The 23665-nt window shown below is 40.7% G+C and overlaps 1 protein-coding gene across 9 annotated transcripts in view; it reads right to left on the bottom strand.

Moving 5' to 3' along the window:
* The window catches only part of ATP6V0A1 (ATPase H+ transporting V0 subunit a1), a 30674-nt gene that overhangs the window by 4060 nt on the left and 2949 nt on the right, over positions 1 to 23665 (bottom strand). For 3 of the 9 annotated variants that reach the window (XM_030023594.1, XM_030023596.1, XM_041125041.1), the window contains exons 6-22: positions 19923 to 20026; positions 18965 to 19091; positions 17559 to 17641; positions 16814 to 16907; positions 15233 to 15445; positions 14373 to 14523; positions 14007 to 14146; positions 13048 to 13205; positions 12498 to 12588; positions 11548 to 11666; positions 11012 to 11228; positions 10293 to 10400; positions 9475 to 9549; positions 6885 to 6992; positions 6222 to 6239; positions 4260 to 4377; positions 3633 to 3804 (exon numbers count right to left, since the gene is read on the bottom strand). In XM_030023594.1, the coding sequence (XP_029879454.1) occupies positions 3633 to 3804; positions 4260 to 4377; positions 6222 to 6239; positions 6885 to 6992; positions 9475 to 9549; positions 10293 to 10400; positions 11012 to 11228; positions 11548 to 11666; positions 12498 to 12588; positions 13048 to 13205; positions 14007 to 14146; positions 14373 to 14523; positions 15233 to 15445; positions 16814 to 16907; positions 17559 to 17641; positions 18965 to 19091; positions 19923 to 20026 (2096 nt within the window). The remainder of the gene's footprint in view (positions 1 to 3632; positions 3805 to 4259; positions 4378 to 6221; positions 6240 to 6884; positions 6993 to 9474; positions 9550 to 10292; positions 10401 to 11011; positions 11229 to 11547; positions 11667 to 12497; positions 12589 to 13047; positions 13206 to 14006; positions 14147 to 14372; positions 14524 to 15232; positions 15446 to 16813; positions 16908 to 17558; positions 17642 to 18964; positions 19092 to 19922; positions 20027 to 23665) is intronic. The other 6 variants (XM_030023598.1, XM_030023597.1, XM_030023599.1 and 3 more) reach the window with 6 other exon arrangements.

The following is a 23665-nucleotide window of genomic DNA, read 5'->3' on the forward strand; positions in this document are numbered from 1 at the left end:
CAAGTTTGCCATTCAGAACAAAACAGACATCACGTGAGCTTGTAACGCTGCACAGCTGAGAGCACTGCTTCAGATCCATTTCACTGCCTCCAAGAGTCTGAGCTCATTCTGGGGATGTTTATGGACCAGTGGCAAACAGCTCAGGCAACTCATGATAAAGAAAAATCGCGTTTGTGTCCGTCTCAAGTATGGCCATGGTGAAGTGCACACACCTGTGAGGGAAGCTGCTGATGCTACACCTGAGGGAGAGAACAGACTGAAACCTTTAGCAAGAGCAGACAAACACAGTTCTCAGTGTTTGCCAAACCTATAGTCACGTATCACCAGGACCCATGCTCTCTCCACACTGATGGACATGGACTGAGGGATGGGAGACTGGCTGAGAGACACTCGGGTAACCAGAGCCAAGTCTGAACAATGTGGTTTGACTGCTCTGAACTCTGGAACTGAAGCCCCTACATCACGATGCTAATTTAACACCAACCTCCCTCCTACACAGCAAAATAAACCCCACTCTTCACTGATCTGAATTAACCTGATTTGCTCTGTATTATGCCTAGTGCTATCCTTTCTTTCTAGCTGTGGCCTGGTCTTGGGACATAGTCCAGGGACATAGCTTCTGGTTCCAAATCCAGCCTAAAACTGAGCCTAAAATACTGCTTTACACAGGAAGACACCTCCACTGAAACTGTATTCCTGCATCAACCCATGATGTTGGGACCCTACTTTGAATTCAGTTATGAACTACTCCTTTTGGGCGAAGTCTATGTTTGCTCATATTAGAAGACCTGACTAGCTTAAAAAAAGGTAAGCTACTTTAATCTAAACATGCATGTCAAACTACATTACTGAAAAGCAAATAGAAAAGTAAAGTATTTCAGAACAGTGATGTTACAATAAAAGGAGTTAACAGCACAATGTGGGGGTATAGCTCAGACAGCTACCGAGCTCCAGCAGACCTCCGATACACATGCCTGCATCTTGGCAGCACTCAAAGAGTGCTTCCTCCACCCCAGAATGCCCCAGAAAAACCCAGCCTGCTGAAAGAATGCATACTTTCTGAAAAAGCACAAAACAAATCTTCCTCATTTGGGACTGATAGGCAGAGCACATGGAACAATCTGTGCTTTCCTTCCCCACCAGTAAGACACACGCTAAATTCCTCCTCCTTTCCGGGAAGGCTGAACAACCCACACCTTCAGAATTCCTGATAGGTGACTCTTCTCCCACAGCCAGAAAATCTGATCTGTTCCTCCCAGGACAGCTGTATTTGACACCCCCCCCCCCCCTTCTAAAAAGGGAACACCTACCATTGGAAACATCCTGATTTCACATTCAGAAGCAAAAAGGAATGTTAACAGTATGTTCTTTTGAACAACTGCAGATGCCTTCCTCTCCACTGTGGTAACAAAAAATCCAACAAATCCAAAATAATTTCAGCAGATTACTTGGAGTCTGAAATATTGCCTTAAACTTGCTTTTCAGGCTCTAAGATTGAACACATTTTCTCTTAGGGTATGTGTATTAAAGTCTTACAAGTTTGAAACATATGTTTAGGTAAAATATGACTTCATTAAGAGCTTCAGTTCTGCAGCTCCCCAGCAAATGCTTTGTACTGGTCTGCATGGTGACAGTGATCCATGTGCTTATTGCTATGGCCCAGCTGGGTTTCTCTGTTCGCTTGCCATTTCAGTGACATGCATCTTCCCTTGACACATTTCCAGACAATTTTTTCATCACCCTTTAGAGACAGCCTGGCAATGTGAAAAGCCACCTCTTGGCTGAACTGCAGCCTCCAGTTCACACTTGTTCCAGGTGCTCTGTGAGTGGTATCTGTAGGTGCAGTTTGTGGTTATTGACACAAGACAAGTGTCTCCAAAAAAACATGCTTTCTTATCTTAACCCATCCCTTTGGGTAAAAAAGAAAACACAGAGTCTGCCAAGAAGAAAAGCTGTTTAGAACTGTTCATCTGCTATTGTTCAGAAACGTTCCATGCAGCACTGCAGTCCAGTGAAGCAAGACTTTGAAAATCCACTAATTCACAAGCAACTGCAGATCAAAACCACCACATACAGAGTTAGAGTACTGCTTACTCTCTGCTCTTCTTGGACTGCTAGCAATAATACCAGGCAGGTCTTGCAGAGCTCCTTCTTTCACACTGATGCAATGGTGTACTACAGTGACAGCAGGATGAGGATGCGGAAACACCAGCCAGTCAGCAAGAAGTTCTCAAGTGACTGGTATGAAGATTTCTAGGCTGGATGCCAGGAAAAACAGAAGCACCATCCAGCAGCCATTTTCAGCAGCGGCCCCCCCACGGGCTCCCTCGGCACAAGATGGCTACACCTCTGAGCCCCTGGGTGAAGCTCGACTTGCTTGAGCTACAAAGACCCAGGCACTCCAGGACACTCCAGCCTGCATCCCCACAGGCTGCCAACGCAGGGCAAAAGGACAAAGTTTTCCTTCCCCTGAAGCAGGGCAAAACTACAAGAAGGCTGATTTTCTTTCTTTCCTTTTTTTTTTTTTTTTTTTTTTAAAGGCACCGGCTTACTTTTCACTTACAGAGCTACTTTTTAAAAGTGCTCACAACCTTTTATTCCCATTTAAGCAAGACAGAATATTCCATGTGAACTTCATGGGACTTCACTTTGGTCTCCTGACCTAGCAAGAAGCAAGCTACCTTAAGAGATGGCAGCGACCTGAACTCTACAGAGGCACAGACATACTCTCCTACACTTTAGGCTGAAGAGAACCCAAGGCAAGCAAAACCCATTCCCGCATTGCTCCTTTGATCCCCCCAGTGCACTAACCACAGAATCTGAAGTGGAACAATGAGCACTCTTAAATACGGATTAGAGAAAGCTCTTGAATACTTTCCACACTTCAGTGCAGAGAAAGGGATGAGCACTCTAGTGAGTAATTCCTTCTTGTTTACTGGCTGCCTGCATACACAGGAGCTTAATAATCACAGGAAAGGGGCTACAAAACCATCTGCTAATAAGCAAGAAGAGCAAGAAATAGCTACCATTCCACAGCACCCCAAAGGGCAGAGGGGCAAAGCTGCTGCTGTTTAATGCAAGGTCTTACGAAGACGAACAAGACTGCATGAAGGAAACTGCAGTCAGTAGCTATTGCACATTAAGGAAAACAAACATTAGAACCAGGCAAAAGACCAAAAGACAGAACAAGCAAATCCTACTGAAAGCCACAAGCACACTCATCCATCTAGCACAACTTTCCCATCCCACTGTTCACAAAGCTTTAGTCTAATTTATTTTTAAGCAGAGATCACTCTCCACAATTTCTAAGCAACATGTATGCATAGGGTCAGGAGAGAGTGGTGTATCACTAGAAACAAGACTGAAATCTGACCCTTTTAAAGACTTTCTGCTGTTAGAGCACATCTGCTGTAGGACATTTAGATGTTTAGCTAGATTTGTGGTACTCTGGCACTTCTGAACATTGCTGATCCTGGCTCAATAGTATCCACCACCCCAATTTTAACAGCCTTAGCTTTCCTGTGTAAGGGTCAATATAATTTTCTAGAAGATGGCATTTCTGCATAGTCCAGGTGACATAAATTTTCTTGCTATGAAGAGCTTTGAAGTTTCTGCATGTTCCAGTAACTCACCAGTGCAAGCGAAGAGCATGGAGGAAAGCAGACAGCCCCTCCATGACCAGGAGAATTGCTACTGTCAGGGTAGCGAAAGCAGCAAATATGAAGAAGAGGCCAAAGCCTCCACCCAGACTCCTCACGCTGAGGCCAATGTGGATCACCATGGTCCAGAGCACCTCCGAGAGCTCTGCCAGGAGAAAGGGGAGAAGGGGGCTCATTTCAGAGCATTCAGCAAGAATGGAGGGTTGTTACAGTTTACTGATAAAGCAAAAACTAAAGTCAAGCAAACTCCCACTACAATGGGGTGGGAAACTTAAGAGGAACACCTTTTGCAGCCAAGTAAGTCAGGACATTGTCTCCAACTGTTGCACACAGACCAGGGCAGAGTCCTTGCTCAGCAGCTCTTTGCTTTATTCAGTGCTTTCAACTCCATCCCTCCCTTTTAGCAGCACGCTATGCAAGCAGACATGGGTGTTTAGACTTTAATTACTCCCAGCTAATGCACACACAGCTCTGCCCTTTTCCAGCAGTGCTTGACAGTTGAGCTCTGAGAGGCTACCTGCTTTCCTGCCTTTCACCTACTGCCTGCCCAGGGTGATCAGACACATGGATCCAAATCTCAGTTCCATAAGGAATACTCACGTGCATGGGCTAAGCTGAGAGCCCAGAGCCTCAAGTAGGATGCAGTGTTTGAAATGCACCCCAGGCAATATTCAATGGTGTGGATAGCCTGGTACACCACAGTATCACCAAAGTCGAACTGGAAAGAGAACACAGAAAATGAAGAGAGCTGCGAGCCTTGCAAGCAGCAAGGGTTGGCCAACTGGGGAAAACAAGCACACTACCTGGTGCTATTACCAAGGATATTATGTTTGAAGTTAGACACTGATACTGTCTTCTCCTGGTTTAGCATGTCAGTTTTATGAAAGAAAAATGAATTCTCTTGTCTTGCTAGGTTTTGTAGAATTATAGTTCACTGCTGCAGCTTGAATATTATTGTTGTCACATTCTAGCATATGAAAGTAAGATATTTCAAATTCAGCCATGGACTTGTCCAGGAAAAGACTGTTCAGCAACAAGATGGTACTCATACGAATTCACCAGTAAACTGTATGTACTGCTACAAAAAAGGAGACAGTATTCCAAGTTGATACTGTGTATGTACCTTTGCTACAGGATCAACAAGAGCATTTTGCAAGATACGAACTTGGCCTTGAAAGCAAAAATAACGCATAAAGCAATCTTGAAAAAGTCACATCTATGCACCATTCATTGGCAAAGTCTCTGTGTCTTGGTAATTTTCTAAAATAATAAAAGAACTTATAAGGAAGTCTGCCATGTAGGACAGTTTCTTATTTTGCAGCTTGGGAATGCATTCCCTGCATTTTGGATTTAATCCATGCTTCAGAAACTGCTCGTATTTAAGTTAAGTGAACATGATGTTTTAAATACATCAAGTGACTAATGCTCTAAGCATGCTCAGAAAGCTATTTATATTCTTATTTCTCCCCTGGTATATCCAGAGCAATAAATATTTCAAACAATTAAGTTAAATTAACTGTCAAAAGCCTAATTCTTTCTCCACAGAATGTGAACTGCAAAGTTCTTTAATAAAGCCTGCCCTAGGGAACCATACCATCTCCCAGCATACACGACAAGTCAGTGTGCAGTAAATGGAATGTGATATTTAAACAATGACAATTTACAGCCATGTGCAACTGCTGGAGAGAGTTACCACTATGCTAGGGAGCGGGAGAATCAGCAGGATTGCTATGGCACAGTATTTGTAGTTGTACACATTTTTCACAAGTTTAGTGATATATAGAATTAACAGGTACACCAGCACCCTGTTTCTGTGCCCTCCTCAACTCCAGATGGGCCTATGCATAATAGATCTCTAAGCAAAATCACTTTCAGCACAATTTACAACAGCATCACTGTTGTGAAGCTACTCTAATTTCATGGCATTTATATTTTTTGTAATAAAATTGTTTACCTGATAGCGCTGAAACCTACAATCAATCCTGCATGAGTATTCCTAAAAAAACCATTTCTTTAATACTAATACTTGTTACAAGTGTTTATGAATGAGCAGTTTCTCAGAACAGAGCTTCTCCTTTACAGAAAGATACTGGTTAGTTAAGTTGTTGGACTGTATGAAACTGGACTGGTTTTGCTGTATTTGCTGACTGGCAACAACCAGTATCATCCTTAAAATAGCAGACAGTTTGGGAAAAAATATCTTTACACAGTTTGTTGCAGTGCAGAATTACCAAAGACACAACATGAGGCAAACGAGACTTCTTCAGAAGTTTAAAAGCAAAAACTTTTCAGTTTCAGACTTCTAGCTTTAACAGCTTTCCAGGTAAACTAAGAAAGATCTGCAGACAAGGGATAAGACAAACAAGCTGTATAGATGAAGTAATTAACGGTCTGTTAATGGGCATGTACATATGAAGAATTAAAAATGGCCTGTAACATGTAAATAGCTAGATCTTTTGGAAAACAAGATGTCGTGACATAACATGTTTACTTCAGCATGTGTTTTACACCAACGGGAAATGGTCCAGATACACATGAATGCAAAGCTGGCTGTAGTCTTACCACCTCATCCTCTGTAGGCTTGAAAACATAAGTTTACATTTAGTGTGGTGTCTCAATCACATTAATCACGAACACATTTAATAATTCCCTCCTAAACATGACACAGTAAAGTGGTAACACATCACATGCACTACAGAGGCAAGATACCGCTGGAGAATTGTTAAGAGGCATCAGAATACTCCCAAACTATGCAAGATCGACTCCTTTTTCTTCTCTACCAGGTAAGGCAAAGCAATTAATATTACCCCCAACAGTCAAAATGAATATAGAAACAAGATTTCACTGCTGCAGAAATACAGCCCCTGGATTTTTGCTGACACTGGAGAAGCAGGTAGCACAAATGCCCTGCACTTCAGCCGGAGCGTAAGCTGTGTACGCCATCTGGGAGTGCTGTGCAGCTCTCACTGTGTAGCCTCTAAGATAATGGTTCTTTGTGATGGGGACAAACAGAGCCACATTTCCCTTTATATGCAAATTATACTGCTTTTTCTGGAGTCCTGGGAATGGCAAAGAGATAGTCTGTATGAAAACTGCTATGAAAACACTTCACTGAAAATGTTGCTATTTAAACAGCTTGGAAACCAGCAAATACAGTCAAAACGCTAGCACTTTCTGCTACCAAGTACATTGCCCTGAGAGAGAGGATGGTCAGGTGCTGCTTACCTCTTCCCCCTCCTCGGAATGGGTAGATAGCTGGTCATGTTGAATGATCTCAGCATCCTCCTCAGTTGGTCCATTGCCCACCCGGATCCCACCGAAGTTGTGCGTTCCCTAACACATGCAGAAAAAGAAAGAGCAAAGTGTTGTTTGTGTTTTACTGCAAGAGTACATGTTTCTTATGACTCCATGTGCAGCAGCAGCTCACAGAAGAAAACAAAGTATTAAGACCCAGGTTAAGCCAGCTGTACAATTCTATTTCCCAGCTTGGATGGGAAAGATGCTGATTCCTGCTAGGGCTGGAGAAAAAAAGCCTGTCTGAATGAATACTTGATACATTTCTACAAAGTAATTGCAAGCCTAAGCAAAATAAAAGGGACATCTCTCAAGAGGACATTTGCTGGCACTGACGTGCAACAGACCAACGTTTTGCCCAGCAGCTGTTGAACAAGCACTGAAACACCACTGCTGTTGTAAATGAAACAAGTCACATAGTGGCAACTCAAAGCAGAATAGACTGACACAAATACACGTATGCACACTTGCTCCCCACCAGTGTTAGGCATACTAACACCACACACGGGAAATCAGACTTTCCCTTACTTGGAAATTCTACGTTGTGCAAACAGTCCCTTTTATAGACATTTATTCTGACATTCAACATCTGACTCTCAGCCACAACTCCATTGCACTCCAAACAGAAATGAATAATCCACGAACTGAGTTGGAACTTTGAAAGAATCAGCTCTTCTCACTTGACAACTGTAATCATTGCACAGTTAACATCTGATTTACAGCAGGCTTCCTCCTCCATACCATCTTACCACTGAGAAAGGATGCACAAACCTGTTGATCATCTGACAGTGCCCTCAAGCAGAGCTTTTATGCATCATAAATGCATATTGGACAAAGAAGGCTTAACGTGCACATCACTATCTTTGGATTTCTGTTCAGCAAGCAGCACTGTGCACTGTACAGCAGGATTTCTATCTCCCTCCAGATATTCCAAAGACAGAAAATGCTCATGACTGATCTGAGAGACTACAAATTAAGACCTGTGAATCTGACCCACCTAGAGAGGCAAACTGAAATGCCACAAATGGAAAGAAAAGCCCTGCATTCAGCTTTAGCACTGTACTGGGGTCATCTGTGACATGGAATGTGAACGGGCTAACTTGGCACATGAAGACTTCAGAAGTTGAGGGGTGACTATGCAAACAAAGGAGGCTTAAGATCCCATGACCTGTCTGCTTTCACAGTGTATCGCTCTGGCATACCAGCAGAATAGCTGCTTGATGTTCTTTTAACTGATTTGTTCTTAGAAGCCTACTTTTATTTTAGGCTGAACTATAAATTTGCCCAAAATGCCAGATGTGAATTAAAGATTTGTCAGGTTTCTAAAAACAAATTAGGTAGACATTTAAGCATTGAAAATAGAAATAAAATGAAAAAAAAATTATAATAAATTTATAAGTAAGACAATGCTTTTATTAGGATTTTCAGCATCTTTGAAACATTACAAGTTACTGATGACTAGTATCAGTATTCTATTTATGTATTTCTAGCCTGTGTGAATTTGTACTTTCGCAGCTTTTCCCTTGCACTCAACTTGTATCCATTCTCTGTAAACTATCCAAGCTAAACATGGCTCCAAAAGCTCTAATCATTTACTTTATACTTCTAACCACACCTCATACAAAGACCTTCCCTCGCTGCTTCTTGTATTGAGATGCACTTAATACGCTGGATGGATTATGCACAAAAGATCCATTTTAATTTCTGACATTTCCATGAGGCTATTTAAAATGACATGATAGAAACACTGGCGAACAGCTAAAAAGTGCCTCAGAGTACCTTCGACATGTGGAGTGTACAATGTGCTTTACACAGTTTGTGAGATTTACACTTCCTAGTTAGACAGGCAGCATTCACAACTAAAACCAAGTTGAAATATGCAATACTGGGGAAGGGACCAAGTTCTGGGAGCTGCTGCAATCTTCGCCAGAAAGCTTTGGCAGTAAAGGGCTGTCTATAGGTTTAGACACAAATAAGTAGAAACAACTGCTGCTGGGAGGCTTATTTGTGCACAACCATTTTATAAGAGTTTCAAGTCAAAGTGTCTACGAGGGCACAGGTGTCAAAAATCCAGTAATTACTGATATGAAGTTGTTGGGAGGCCATCACATATACATGATGTTCGGGAACACATAATGCAAACAGAAATGCTTCACTGAGAAGAATCCTAATCTACCTTAAACAAATATGCAAGAAAAGGAAAAAAGGGGAACTTAACCTGGGGGGATGTGGTAGCAAGGTATTCCTGTGCTGCTCTGCAGGTTTTGATTTCAGCAGCACTCCTGCAAAGAAGTGTCTCTGCATTCAGCACACATAACTATTATCCTTCAGCCTGGTAGTTCTTCCAGAATGTATCAATTTTGCTGAACTTTGCTCTTTCCAAGAGAAAGTGTCTTTCACCCTAAAGGTGCAGTTGTCATTCACTTATGAAATTCAGATACATTCCATGCTCTCTCGATAATTAGATAGAAAGCCAACTCCCATCTTTAAATCCATCAGGTGATTTTTTAAATCCACTCACTGTTGCAGCCGCTGCTGCCTCTAGTGCCTGCTCGTTCGGGACTGTGCTGACTTGGGCCTCCGCGGGTTGCCCTTCCTGATAGTGAATGGAAGAAAAGAAAGGGAGGAAGAAGAAAACAAAAAGAGAAAGGGGGATGAATGGAGGGGACATGGGAGGATGAAAGATGGTCAGAGAAGGGAGAGGGAGTGTCTTTAACTGAACTGATCTTTGACTCACTTAACATCCTAAAACCTGTCTGCCATACATGCAGGGAGAATTTTCAAGTATCCTCAGTGCACGTGTGCCAGGTTCCTGCATTTTATATAAAGATACTTTACAGTACAGTTGGAAACCTAGAGAGTACCCCAGAAGACAACCTCTCACTTAATGACTGCGTAAGTCTATTTTTTTCCTTTTAATTGTTACTTTTTACCCTCCAAACTGCTTTAACAAAGACAGCTGATAAATCTGCCAGCCAATTAAGCTTACATCTTTGCTTTTACGTTGTCAGCCTAGCAAAGGCACAGAAGTGCATCCAGCAACCAGTAAGACAGTGTTCCTAAACCAGCTGACAAAGCCCAAGCCAGATACATTGTTTTTATCGTTACCAACATAAAGGGTTTTTAAAAGCAGGTTTGATGCTGGATCCAGATCTGAGAAGCAGGCAGGCAATACTTTGTCTCCAGTAAAACCCACCTGCTTTTATGCCGAGGAACATGCAAAAACGTTTTACAGGTCACAATGCAGTGTGAACCTATGTATCCAAGATCAAGATGGAGAACATAGCTTTTCAACCATAATTAGTTTTCATATGGAAAATATAAGAGGTAGTCACCCACCAAGTGCTTTCTCCTTAAATACTGATGGCGAAGGACCAAGGGTTTAGCTACCAGCATCCACGGCACACACAGTAACGCCACCACCACAAGGAAACATTGGAGCCCTTGCTGTAAAAGAAACAAGTCTCAGATGATTTAGTGGCAGTCCATGCTCAAACAAACACACAAAACCTAGCAAGAGGTCTTATGCAACACTGAACGACTGAATTCCCAGAGTACACGGACACTTCACTCTCTCTCTCTCTCTCTTCCTGGAACAGCAAGATGTGCTGTACTTAATGCCTGCTTGCAGCTGCCCCATCAGCACGTAATGCTGATAATGGTTTAGATTAGGGAAAAATCCAGAAGATTCTGCGGGGAATGAAAATTTGGCAGATGTCTGATAGTGCTGGGAGGAAATGGCATTAGTGTCTTAGCTAAGCTTAGAGGCACCTCATTGCAGATGCAGGACAATATTCCTAATCACTTTCCACTATTAATCTGGATCCAAATGTTCTGGAGCCACAGCCGACTTATGTTCAGACTGATATAAATTCCTGGTATAGGGATTATTCCTTCCTTCTTTAACATTACATAGTGTCAGGCTTTGGAAATGATGCCACATTTCCTCTATCACAGAGAAAACATCTTTCACACTTGATTTCACAATTATTATAAGGTCAATGAAAGACTCTAATATCATCAAGCATCTATGATCTTATTCTAGCAAGAACACGCACCTGCCCTTTATACAGCATCTTATTACTGGTATCACTATAGGAGAACAGAAACATGTTGATAAAATGTATTAAAAGGCTTGGTGCATCCTTTGATGTGTGAGCATCATAGGCTGTCCATTTGTAGAAAATGAGAATAACAAGGTATCCAAACAGTGATGACATGAAAATAATTTCTGGAATAAATCCAAGGTATATGTTCAGTGGCTTCTTAAAATAGCTACAGGAAAAAAAAAAGGAGAGTTTAATATCACATTTGGTTAGCATTAGGCATATGTAGGGCAAAAACTTTTAATGAGAATGTGAAGAGTGTCTTTGGAACAAAATTGCAGAGGCTCAGCATTTCAGCAATAGCTGGGACTTAAACACAGTAACTACTTGACATACATAGTTCTCCATACACTGACAGAAACAACTGTATTGCACCCTTCAGTCAGAAGGTTAAAGTCTGATAGGCTCCTGCATCTTGAACTGATACACACATTACACCCAAAGAAGTTCCCCCCCCAGCTATGAGAAAAACAGAGCAAAGTACTTACATATGGTTGAGAAGACTCAATGTGACACCAAAGAGCATGTGGATAATGCCAAGAATCACAGACATTTTCATCTTAAACGAATTGAGGAAGGCCAGCTTATTGCTGGCAATATTCCAAATCTGTGAAAAAAACAACACTGAGTCAGCCAAACACTGAATAAAAGAAAAACAGAGGAGAATGAAAATGTTCACTTTAAGCTAAATGGTCTTAACCATCCAGGAAGTATTAGGCTGTAAGAGCAGGGGTTTTTTTAAAGATGTGTTTGTTTGTCACACGGATATCTTTTGGGAAAATGAGCAGGCAACCTTTTCTGCTAGGAACACCATCTTACAGCAACAGATCCCACCATCAGAGAAGGAATCAAGCCTTGCTTGTTTTTATGGTAGGCAAAAGTTGCAGGAAAAAGGGGGCTAGATCCTTGACAGAAAAAAAAAATATGATTATCCATTTAAGTGAACAATTACACATAGTTCTGTTTTTATGCACTTCCTCTTTATGATGGAACACAAGTAAGTTTTGTATCAAATATTTTAAGCAGTGTTAGGAGCAGTGTTATTGATGTAGGCAGATACAAAATGACAGGATTACTTGGAAACTTACATTTCCAAGACGGAATGAAAAAAAAGAGACAAATAACTTTTCTCCGAGGTAAAAAAGTAAGTTCATAAAGTGATTTGCAAGTCTAACCAGATTTGATTAAAACGTTGCAGGTCAGAAAGGGTGAGAAAGAAGCCTTTAACAGACCTGAGAAAAAGTCTCTCTGTCCTGAATCTAGCGTCTCAGTAGGAACTGAATTAATTTTATCGTTCAGGAGTATTTCCAACATTGATAAAGAGTTTGCCAAGGGAATGGCTGGGCTATTGAAATCTTTCACAGTGAACTGGACAGGCACTTTTCTTTCAGTTGACACAGAGGATGTTCTTAAAGGACAGCAAAGGAAGAGCTCTTACCGGGTCAATGCCAAAGGGATAAGGACCACCGAACACCCCTGGAATAGCAGGGTTCAGCTGAAGCAGAGGAGTATTCTCTAGCAAGGCATCTCTGTTTGGGTATAAGTAGAGTATATAAACATTAACACAAGCAACACTGTCCTCTTTCTGTAAAAACTAACAACATTATTCCCTTGTGAGAGCAAGGAATATCTAAAATTGAGAGAACTTTAAGGTTCCTGTGTGGTCCTAGAGATTTTCCCGAATGAAAAATAAACCTGTTTCTTGATCTGTTACTCAGTGTCACAAGGAAGAAAGATGCAGGGGACGGGAGTCTTACTATGTCTATGAAGAGAAAGGTGCTAAACTGCATCTTTACAAGTTTTCTGGGGGGAAAAAAAAAAAAAAAAAGCTGGTTTGAAACTTGATAGATATCACATTTACACCCCTCTTCCAATTCTACTTGAGAGTGAGTTCAGAAGTTTTTGTTTTCCTGAGCTAGGAGGACAATGGGGAAGGATAAGTCACCTGCTTATCACTGTCACTCTTTAGTTACCAACTATTTACTCACGACCAATTGCCTTTTGAGAACATCGGCCGCACGCTCCATGATGAACCGAACATATTAAGAGACTTGGAGAAGCAGTCATTGTAGATGAGGCCTGTGTAAGTGGAGAACAGTCCCATCAGCAGTATGATGTATCGACCACTAAAAACCATGTTGAACATCTAGTATAAAAAAACCCAAAAAGGAACAAATAAAGTCAATGAGAACACGGAAGGTCTCTCATAAATATGAGACACTAAGATCAGTCAGCTGCAGAACAGTATCAGCCATACAGACTAAAAGCCCAAAGTCTCTACTTCCCCATGGCAGGGATTGAGGGTGCAAGAGGTAGCACTGCAGAACTGAATCTGGATACAGAGGATAAACAGGCAGTGTGACTGTCCACAGAGAATCTGGGATTAGCTGAAGAGGATAAATTGCACTCCACACACTGATGCAAACCCCCAGCTCGTAGCATTAGTTTGGAACTAGGCAGTGCAGACCCTGTTCAGCTTTCTCCATGCTCTGTCAACGTATCTTAACTCTGGTTCACCTCCTGCCAATCTAAGCCCCGAGCAAGCAAAATCCACCTAGATCAGCAAATAGGAAGAATCTTGGAGATACGATATATATGTACAGAAGTTAGAGTTTTGCAGTGACTGAACCCTTTATGATCCAACCAAGTTTGGGGTGATTTATTTACAACAGCTTATCTGCTACACTTGATAGACAATTTCCTTCAAACAAAAGAAAGGAATAATTTCCTATAAACATCTGAAAGGAAAACCAAAGGAACTCACTACTATTATGAAATTATGCTACTCGGTCTGTGGTCTACAGGCTTCCCAGTCTGTCTGTGTGCTTCGCAAATTTCAAATGTAAGGAGTAATGGACATTGTCAACTCAAGGGGGAAGGATGTGAGAGTTGCAGCTTGGTTTACCTTTGTCTGAAATGCAAAGCTCAGCATGACCTGCCACTTTACCTCATTGTCACTCTTCTGTGACAGAATACGACTTTCCCTAAGCACCATCCAGACAGCAATCAGAGTCATCAGGATTCCATGGCCAAAATCTCCAAACATCACAGCAAACAAAAACGGGAAGGTAATGATCGTATAGGGTGCTGTAAGAGAAAAGATGACACCCCTAGTGCACTGTATTTGAGCAAGCCCAGATTTACTACAGTACAATTTATGCAGTTTAGCAATATAATTCCCAAGCTTCCCCTCTGCTTCTGAAAGGTGTTAAGTACTCTACCAGAAATTTTCACATAGGACAGACAATACAAAGAAACACCATAACTAAAAAATTGAGATAGATGTCTTGGACTTTTATAAGTATGAATTTACCTGGATTTATTTCCCGATATGTTCCAATGCCATAAGCATCAACAATGTTTTGAAAGCCAGAAGTAAACTTGTTAGTTTTGTTGTATGTTGGTGGGGTTTGATTGGTTTGCATCCTGTTTAAAATAGATGGGACAGTGGATCCACTGTGCTCCTGTTTAAAAAAAAAAAAAAAAAAAAAAATTAGAAAACCCATCCTCAGAGCACTGGAGGACAGAGTAAAACACTACTTTCTCATTAGCATTTGGAAAACTACAAGGTTGCATTTTTGTCATGTGCTTGCATGATGAGAAATATACTTGAACAGCTGAGGAAGGTTGCCAAGTTTCCACCACTCTCCACTTTGTATGGCAGGAAGAGAAGCACTTGTAAGGATGAACGTTGTCCGATTAGGACAGACAAGAAAACTCATGCAAGATTTTAGTTTTTTAAAACAGCAAATGAAAGGACTTCAAGACACCCAACTCTATTTAATCTGACTATCTGAGCAGAGGGCAAGCTTGCTAATGTCCTGGATAGCTCCTTTCAGTAAGTTCCACTATGTATCTAAACAGCAGGACTACAAAGCACAGCCAGGTTAACTAAACGTATCAAAGGACTCAAACACAGGAAAATGCCTTACCATTACAGCATTTTCCTGAACTTACAGCTTTACACAACATATTTGTTACAAAGTTTATCTATGAGCCATGACTCCTGGATGTTAAATAAATGGTCCTCTGTGAGGACTGATTCAAACAGCCCTAAGGGATGGTTTTCAGAGACTCACAATTCGGAAAAATCAATTAATCCATGTTGTGTTTGCTGACAGTTGATAGTCTGCTTGAACAGCAGCAGACAGGAGCAGTACAGCAGTTACTCACAGTGCCTCTCCTGAGAGCAAACTGGATAGAATCAAGGTCGGCAACAGGACACCAGACTTCAGCAATCAAGCACTTCTGTGTCACATCGATATTGCACAAATTCAGGGTATGGTAGATAGCCTTCATCTTGCGTACTTTGATGAACCAAACACGGATGTTTTTAGCGGCTGCCTGCAAAACCCTTTGGCGATGATCCTCTGTTTGGTTCAGCACCTTTCATAGAGAAGTAGGATAAAGATGAGGCAAAATCATTGACCAAAACTCAAAAGCATACAGAAGTGCAGTGTGAAACTGGGCTGACCAACAAGACATGCCTTACCCACCAGAGGATGGATGGGTGGATGAGCCCTTTCCCCCATCCCATGCACAAGATTGCAACATGCCTGCAATATACGCTTTAGTTTCCGTATTAATTAGTGCTGCTAAAAGGTTTTAAGGCTTCTTTCCAGGGATACTTTTTGACTACTTTCCTCCTCCAACTCCACGGTCAGCAGGTATTTCAAACAAAGAACTGTTCAGAGACCACAGAGAACATTTTTTCCTCCACCCAGGTTAAAAGAGCAGAGAAGAGTTCTACATGTGAGGTGTACATTGCCTTAAGAAAACACACAAAGATTACAATGAAAGACTTTTTTACTGAAGGGAAAAGGAGAAAGTGTTTTCTACTGAGGGTGTTTTCCAACTGGAACATATCTAACTCAGGCCAAGTCAGATTTCCAGGGCGGAAAGTCTTAGACTCAAGGGAAAGTGAGGACACAGGGCACATATGGCTTTGAATCCTACTAGTTAAATTGCTTCTGAGTTCTTGTCTACTTTAAAATTGCTAAACAGCTGCACTACACAACTCCCAGCTTGAGACAGTGTCTGTATCAAATAAGCAGTCCAAATTCAACTGTTTTTCCTTTTAGTTTCTGAACCTTTTCTTACTTTTTGTCTCAAATCCCTTCAATTTTTCTGCATTACAACATACTGCCTTTCTTCCTTGAAGCAAGCATCAAGTATTTCAGAGCTGGCACCCAGCAGATTTGTGTGCTGATTACTTTTTACCAACACTCAGGCTGCTGCACAAGAGATTAGTTGTAAAGCAGAAGCTCTTCAGGATAACACAATGTGAAAATATGAAGACAGGCAGAAAAAGTAACAGCTAAGTTAAGGTTAGCATTGTTATCTCAACTTGGAAATAAGTTTAAATGTTTTCAAAGTTCTTGCAGATGAAACAGGCAATTACACAAGCATGCTTTCAGAGTTGGAAAACATGGTATCTCCTTACACATGCATATTCCTCTCTGCTCCCTGGTATGCATTTCTCTGTCGATGCTGCACTTACATGTATATAATTAACTGCTCAGCCCTCCAGAAAGATCAAACCACCCCACCATCCTAAACCCCAACAAAGGAAACAACTGAGCAGTCTCCAAACATCTTTCTTGCACTGCTGAGCTGCTGCTCTCAAGCTATCTGGAGGTGAAAATAGTCATCTAATAGGGCCAAAAATTTTCCTGTTTTAATAGGATCCAAAGAAGTTTTCAACTATATTATTTAAGAAAAAAGAAAAAGGGGCATTGACCCCAGTTATTTTACCATCTGAAGATCATCAATTCTGGTATTGACACCAGAAGCCATTTCTTTCCGCTCCTGTGGTGTTTCTGGGCATGGGTAGAGGGAGGCACGGAATCTGAAAGACATGCAAGCCACCTTAGTAACAAAGATGGAAAGAAGATAAATCAGTCAGGGAAATAGATGGCTGAGCCTGAACACACAAAAAAAGCAAGAAGCACCTTAAGAGAAGTTTCTGATCAGCAAAGACTGCCAAGCAGAGTTTCAGTCTTTAAATCAAGTGGGTGCAGAAGTTTGCTTTAGGCCAAACCAGAAGCTGAATGCTTAAGAAAATGGAAGTGGGAGAAAATCCTTTGTTCCCTGTACTGGCAGCGTCTCAAAGGTACTGTCCCGAAGTTGATTAGCCATCCCAGTTCATGGTGCTGCTATCACACCAATGCAGCTGCTAGCAATAGTCACTTGATGTCCCCTGTGAGAATATCACCCACTGACATCCCAGCGAGGCCTGTCTGAGAGTTCAACACTTGAACTCCCTTTGTTTTTAGGCATTCTCTAGCAAAGCAGCCATCTACTTTGAACATTACAGGCTTGGGGAGCGGCTAGTTTGACTGTAAAATATGTTTCAGCTACTTTTGGTACATTTTATTTGGTGTCAAAATATGTACTCCTACAGTCACTGTGAAATTAGGAGTTGAAAAATATCAATATTAAGTCATGCCAATGCGTTTCAAATATTTGAGAGAGCTGCCCAGCTGTAAGACTTTCGTACCCTTCACATATCTTCTTGACTCTGTTCTTCAGCTGGTCGCCTTGGAAGAAGATGATAAACACAGACTTGTGCACATAATCCCCCTAGAACAGAAGAAAGAGCGCACTGTAATAGCTCAGCTATTTACAGAAATTAGCATTATAGCAAATTACAACAGAGTTCTACTTTTCCTTCCTCTGAATCTGTACATATGGAGTTTATATCTGCAGTGCGTCAAGAATGTAGCTTAACAACACTGAAACAGTCACAAGGAAAGCAATTTTCTTAGCCTCAGTATAGAACACCCCTACCGTACTTGTGTTTACTGAAGCAAAATGTTCTAGATTATCTATTCTATGTAATACAATAAACAGGAAAGACTGGGAAGATCTCCAAAAGAACAGAGATGCAATGAAATATTTATCAGCACTTACTGCAGTCAGCTCACCTACAGAAGCAAGCACAAAGCTAAAGAGTGAATGAAAATAAGATGAAGCAGAGTTTAACAACTGATTCTCCAGGGAAGCCAAGGGCACATTCTTTGTACAGCTGTTTTCATGTTGGTAGCCAGGTCCCCTTTCCTGCATTTGTTGACAAGTTATTGTTCTACCTTACTTAGGAAATTTTAACATAATGTTTCAAGAATAATTACATTAGGTGTAACCTCAATTTAAGGAAGTGTTGCACAATAAGAACAAAGTCTCTCCTAGTAGACAGATAATTCAGCAGGTCAACTACCAGCAGTCGGTGGGACAAGAGAACAAGTCAGCCTTACATGAGAAAAAGATGCAGTTACTGAGTTTCAACTCTTCTGTCTTTGTTCCAGGGCAGCCTACATACAGCCTTTCTTTTTACTGGTTAAGAGCAAGAGTTCCTGAAGTTCGAGCACTGTCCATTGATTTGAGCAAAGAGGACACTGAATGTAAAAACAGGCCCAACTACACAACATGTACTATTTAAATCTGTAATAAAGCCAACAATTCTCAGGTGGATGTTTAAACTATTGATTAGCAAATAAGAAAAAACAAAAGGTCCAAGTTCAGAGTAAATGAGCTACAGATGTTATACACTGCTAATGTCCAAAAGAGCCTCTTTCAAGGAGGATTACTACTTATTCAGAACTGCATGCAGGAGTTGCATTTGTAGTTTGTTCCAGAGAAGCAACTATGACCTGCTGCAGTCCAAATTTTGAGTTGTTTTTCCCCCTTTCAACAGCATTCACCATCCATCCTGGTATTTTTGTTTTAATAAAACAGGAAAACATTTATCACTAAAGCCTCAGAAGCTGCAAGTAGGTACTGTGAAGGGACGCAAAACAAACATTTGCCTGCATGGAGCTCATTGAGGGATAGAGGCTTGGATCTATAGATCTTAGATCCTTTTACACATCTGAGGCTTTTGCTGCTGTAAACAATAGGTCCTTTTACCGTTACAGGATCCTCCAGGGGGTTTTCAATTTCTGCTTGACGCAGAAATACATTCCCTCGGCACACTCGCCATAGCATACGCTCAAACATGGGGATCCGCTCACGGTTGATCACACCAGCCACAAAACTGTAAAGGGAGCAGCATAAATGTAAGTTCTGCACCAAAAAGAATACATAGTCTAACAGCCAAAACACTGATGGCAACTGGAGTTTAGCATTAGATTGAAAGCTAGAAAAATCTTGTTTTAAAATTAGTTCTTTAAGCAAAATGGAAGGTCTTTTAAATACACAGAGATAAAAACACAACAAAAACAACTGCACTATAGCACAAGCTATGCCTTTTAACAGAATAAAATCGTCTATAAAAAAAAAAAAATCAGTGGTTAAAGGAGAAACAAATGCATTCAGACATACAGTTTCTATGCCTGCTAGTCTTCATTTCAATAGGTTCCTGGCAAATTACGTGGCAAGGATTATAGCAGTCACAGCTACCATTGACTATGTTCTAGGCACGTGCTTCGGAAGACCTCACTAGTTCAAACCTCTATGTCCAGATAAAGAATTACACACGTACAAAGACAGTCAGGAAGCAGCTAATAAAAAGGATATAGAACTGTACAGTTTTTTCAGACTATTATGTGCCCACAGTAGTTACTAGTTTCAACAAAGCTGTGAGAGCTCAGAATGTCTGAAAAAGCAACCAGAACAGATTTACAAGGAACAAACTAGTATAATTTTTTGTGCAGACAGAAGTGTGTGAAGCACAAATATGAACTGGGAAGTTAATGTACATAGGACAACAACAGAGACCAGCAGCTGGTTTTAGATCAGCCTTCATCTGCTTGATGTGCCAGTCTGGAAAGTTCTACAACTGCGCTCAAATGGTTGTAGATTCCACAGGCTGAGCATAAAACAGCAATCCTAAAGCCAGACAAAAGAAAGCAGAAATTGCCATTACCCAAGTCGTAGCGGGGCACCTCTTCCCATCTCGCTTGGTTCCAGGAGTGAAGAGGATTCCTCCAACAGGTCTGGATCCGCCATCTGCTGATGATGCAATTCAGCCTGAATTCACAAATCAATTAATATCTAATGAAACTAGTTAGTGGCATGCAGGGAACGAGGAACCAGGAGATAGCTTGGGGAGACAAAAAAAAGAAAGAAAAAAAAAAAGAAAAAAAAGAAGAAAAAGAATGAACGAACACAAGACAGCAGAAAAAGGAACTAGATGATAGAAAAGACAGCAGGAATCACACAAGGAAGGAGAAAAACAAGAGGAGAAGTGGAATGGCTCAGCAAAGCTTCCTTACAAGAAAGGTCTCAAGATTGCTGCAGCATAATGACGGGGCTGTGGGATATATAAGTCTGAAGAAAGGCAGAATTCAAAAAAATTTATCAAGTTTTAAATACAAGTGATGTTCCCAAGAACCATTTTTTAATGGCACAAAACAGGGTGACACACTCTCTTCCCTATATCTTAAACGGAGAAAAATGTGAAGGTAGATGCTGATTCCGTCTTGCACTACTACTGCATTTTCTGCATATTAATAAAGATGCAAAAGGCGTTTCTAAGAGGTGCCTGGGAAATTATACTTGCACATAAAGTAGCCTGGGAGTCTCGTTCTATGCAACAGGAAGAACAATACACAGGTAAGTCTTCCACAGACAGTTTAACTGACCTTAGGGCAGCTTGCAACTTCACAAGGCTGTAACCCTACAACCAGTTAAGCAAGACCTGCATACCCTATGTGTGTTGGCCTTCTGCCATACTTTAAAGCAAAGGCAATACCTCATTTATGTCAGAACGACGTGACCATAGTTTGATTGATTCCGTGTTACTTGCCACATCAGTGTAGATACAGGGTCAGAATCAGTAACAAAACCTGGAAGTACCGGATGCTAATTTTCTTTACTGGCTTTACAAAGTTCTCCCTCCAGGAAAAACACACAATACTTCCAGCTTAAAAACATGCTTACTGATTAAATCTTTTCATTGTTCAAGATATTTATCCTTATTCACTATATGTATTATTGCCAGACACATAAGATGCATTGCTTAGGGCAGTCTGACGATGTTGCTCGTTTTTTGACTAGCCAGTCATTAAAATAGGATACAGTCTTATACTGTCCTTCATTGCAACTAATTTGCAGCGTAAAATTCTTGGGAATATAGCTTGTAAGCATCAGCGTTTCAAGTCAGGAAGGATGCTCAAATCACATCCTCTTGTGCACCATCTTCATCCTTCATTCAACCCCACATCATAGTTATTTCTACCTCTGCAGCTTATATAACGAAATGACAAAAGTTACAGTTCTTTAGCACAAACAGAGGGCCAAATTCTACCCTCTGTGGTATACAGGAGGTCTTCCCCACAGAGCTGTCAAGGGAACTTGCCAAAATACACTTGAAAGTAGAGTTTGACCCTAGAACACGTAAAATGCATGCACACATACACCGCAGCCTTGCAAAAGCATATAGCAAGTTTAATGACTCAGCCACAGTTTCTTTGTTTGTGCTGTGTCATAATTTTGGTGAAAAACTCTGCAACATTTTACTTGCACGTCAAATAAAAGTATTTACCATATACAAGAAAAGCTTTTGCAAGGCTGACATCAAATGCAGCTGAATTGCTTGCACACACACTTGCTTTAGCTTACAGATGTTACAAAAGTAAGGGAGCCCTTAATTTAGTTTGGAAAGCCAACAAGAAGGATTTCTGATCCTTTCAACTTTAAGGCCACTTGTTGCAACATCAAAAACTGAATGAAAATTTTGCTTCACAGAGAACACAGCCAAAATAAGAAAGTTTGGTACCCTAAAACAAAACATACAGACCAAACATACCAGTGATTATTTGATATCTAGATTTCAGGATGTTGAAAAACAGCAAGTTAAAATTTTAAGAGGCTTGTATTGTATTTATCAGTAATCAAGATACTCTCTGTGATAATTTTTGTGAGGTGCACCACATTTTAGCATATGAAACACAAAAAAGAAGGATAGCACACATGAAAACTTTGGATCCGACTCTCTTGAGAGAGTAATTCTTACAAACATTTAATATTACCTCTGACTCTTTTGGGCTATGCGTCCTTTATTCAGGACGCTGTATAAAACAGAGACAAGTCCTGCTTAGAGCGGTTGAAATTACAAAACAAACCAGTTTAGAATAAATTTGGATTAGACCAGTTTTACTAAACAAGACTTTTCTTCCACAAGGATTACTTGCATAACAAACCCCTATGTTCTTTAACTTCATCTCTCAACAACTACTTTGATACGATGATCACACCCTTTCTAGAAAGGAAACAGCATGGCAACATCAGCTCTGGTTCTGGAAGAATAACTAAAGCAGCACTGTAAGATTTAACAGAAATAAAAAATTGAGAGACTATGTAGAAATGAAAGAGCTATCCAGCTACAATGCAGAAGAACAAGACTCTAGGAGATTTACTTTGAATAAGAGTTTTCACCAGCAGTGAGTGAAATATCATAGTTATTGTGAAGTATTTTTACTACACCAGATCACTCAGGATTGGAAAAACCCAAGCATTTGCATGCCAGTAATTAGAATGCAGACCTTTCATTATTAAACATTTTCAAATTGCTTGTTTTTCACCCAGATCAGCACCTTTAATCTCAAGGCCTGAAGATGAGGTTCATTTTCCCTACTCTTGATTATAGTTCTGCTCTGTAGCAGCTCTGGATCACTACACACAGCGCCATACAATTCAAGCCCCTTCCAGTTCACGAACAGAACAAAAATCAATTTTCACAAGAACTAAAAGGAATTTATTTCACCATCTAACTTATTAACCCAGAGCCCAGACAGAAATTACAGATGCAAAACAAACAGAAAAAAGCAGATGGCAAGAAGAGTTAGAGGAAAGAGAGAAAGGGGACTGCATGCCATTAACCATTACTTTTCCAGTCTTCTTTTACGCTCACACTCTAGGCAAAACTTTCAGAGAAATCTCTCCAGCTCATACTGTTCTTCATAAGCAAAGACAAGAAGACTGAGAAAAGGAGCATAATTATCAACATGATATGTTGAAACAAGAAATGGCTACTTTGACTAGAATGGTCATATGAAGAACAAGTGAAAAAATTTTGCCATCCTCCCTCCCCCAGTGCACAAACTCCAGAGGGCAGAGCAAGTGCCAAGTATAAAGTGATTTGGATAGTAAGCCATTTCTTGTGCAACTTATTACTATGAATAACACAATCTTAATTACAAGTTATTGAAGTCTTCAAGTGTTGAAGGTACTGTGCAAATGACAGCATGAAGAAATGAAGCATTCACCACTTCGGGATAATAAGTAGACAGCACAAGGCTCAAAAGCCCTGGACTAGTCAGGATCTCTCACGCACAGCTGATTGCTATTTATCGTGTGAACTGAAACAGTTTTAAATTTTCAACACCTATGTTTTACTGAACTCCACACATGAGCTGTTCAGTTTGCTTTTACATATAGCAGTACATTTTATTTGTTTTATTTTGTTTTATTATTACAGGAAACAGTTATCAAACAGGAGCAGGAATGTATCTAAACTTTCTGCGGCCAGTTCATTTAAGTCTGACACGAATTCCATTTTGTGGGTGACCTGACACAGACCGCTTAGAAAATTGATTTTGATCTTTAAATTTAGTATGATCATAGTGTACTTGAAGAAAAGCAGTAGCCAGCTTCCACCAGAGAGGA

This window comes from Aquila chrysaetos, chromosome 8 (genome assembly GCF_900496995.4).
Source record: "Aquila chrysaetos chrysaetos chromosome 8, bAquChr1.4, whole genome shotgun sequence".
Lineage (NCBI taxonomy): Eukaryota > Metazoa > Chordata > Aves > Accipitriformes > Accipitridae > Aquila > Aquila chrysaetos.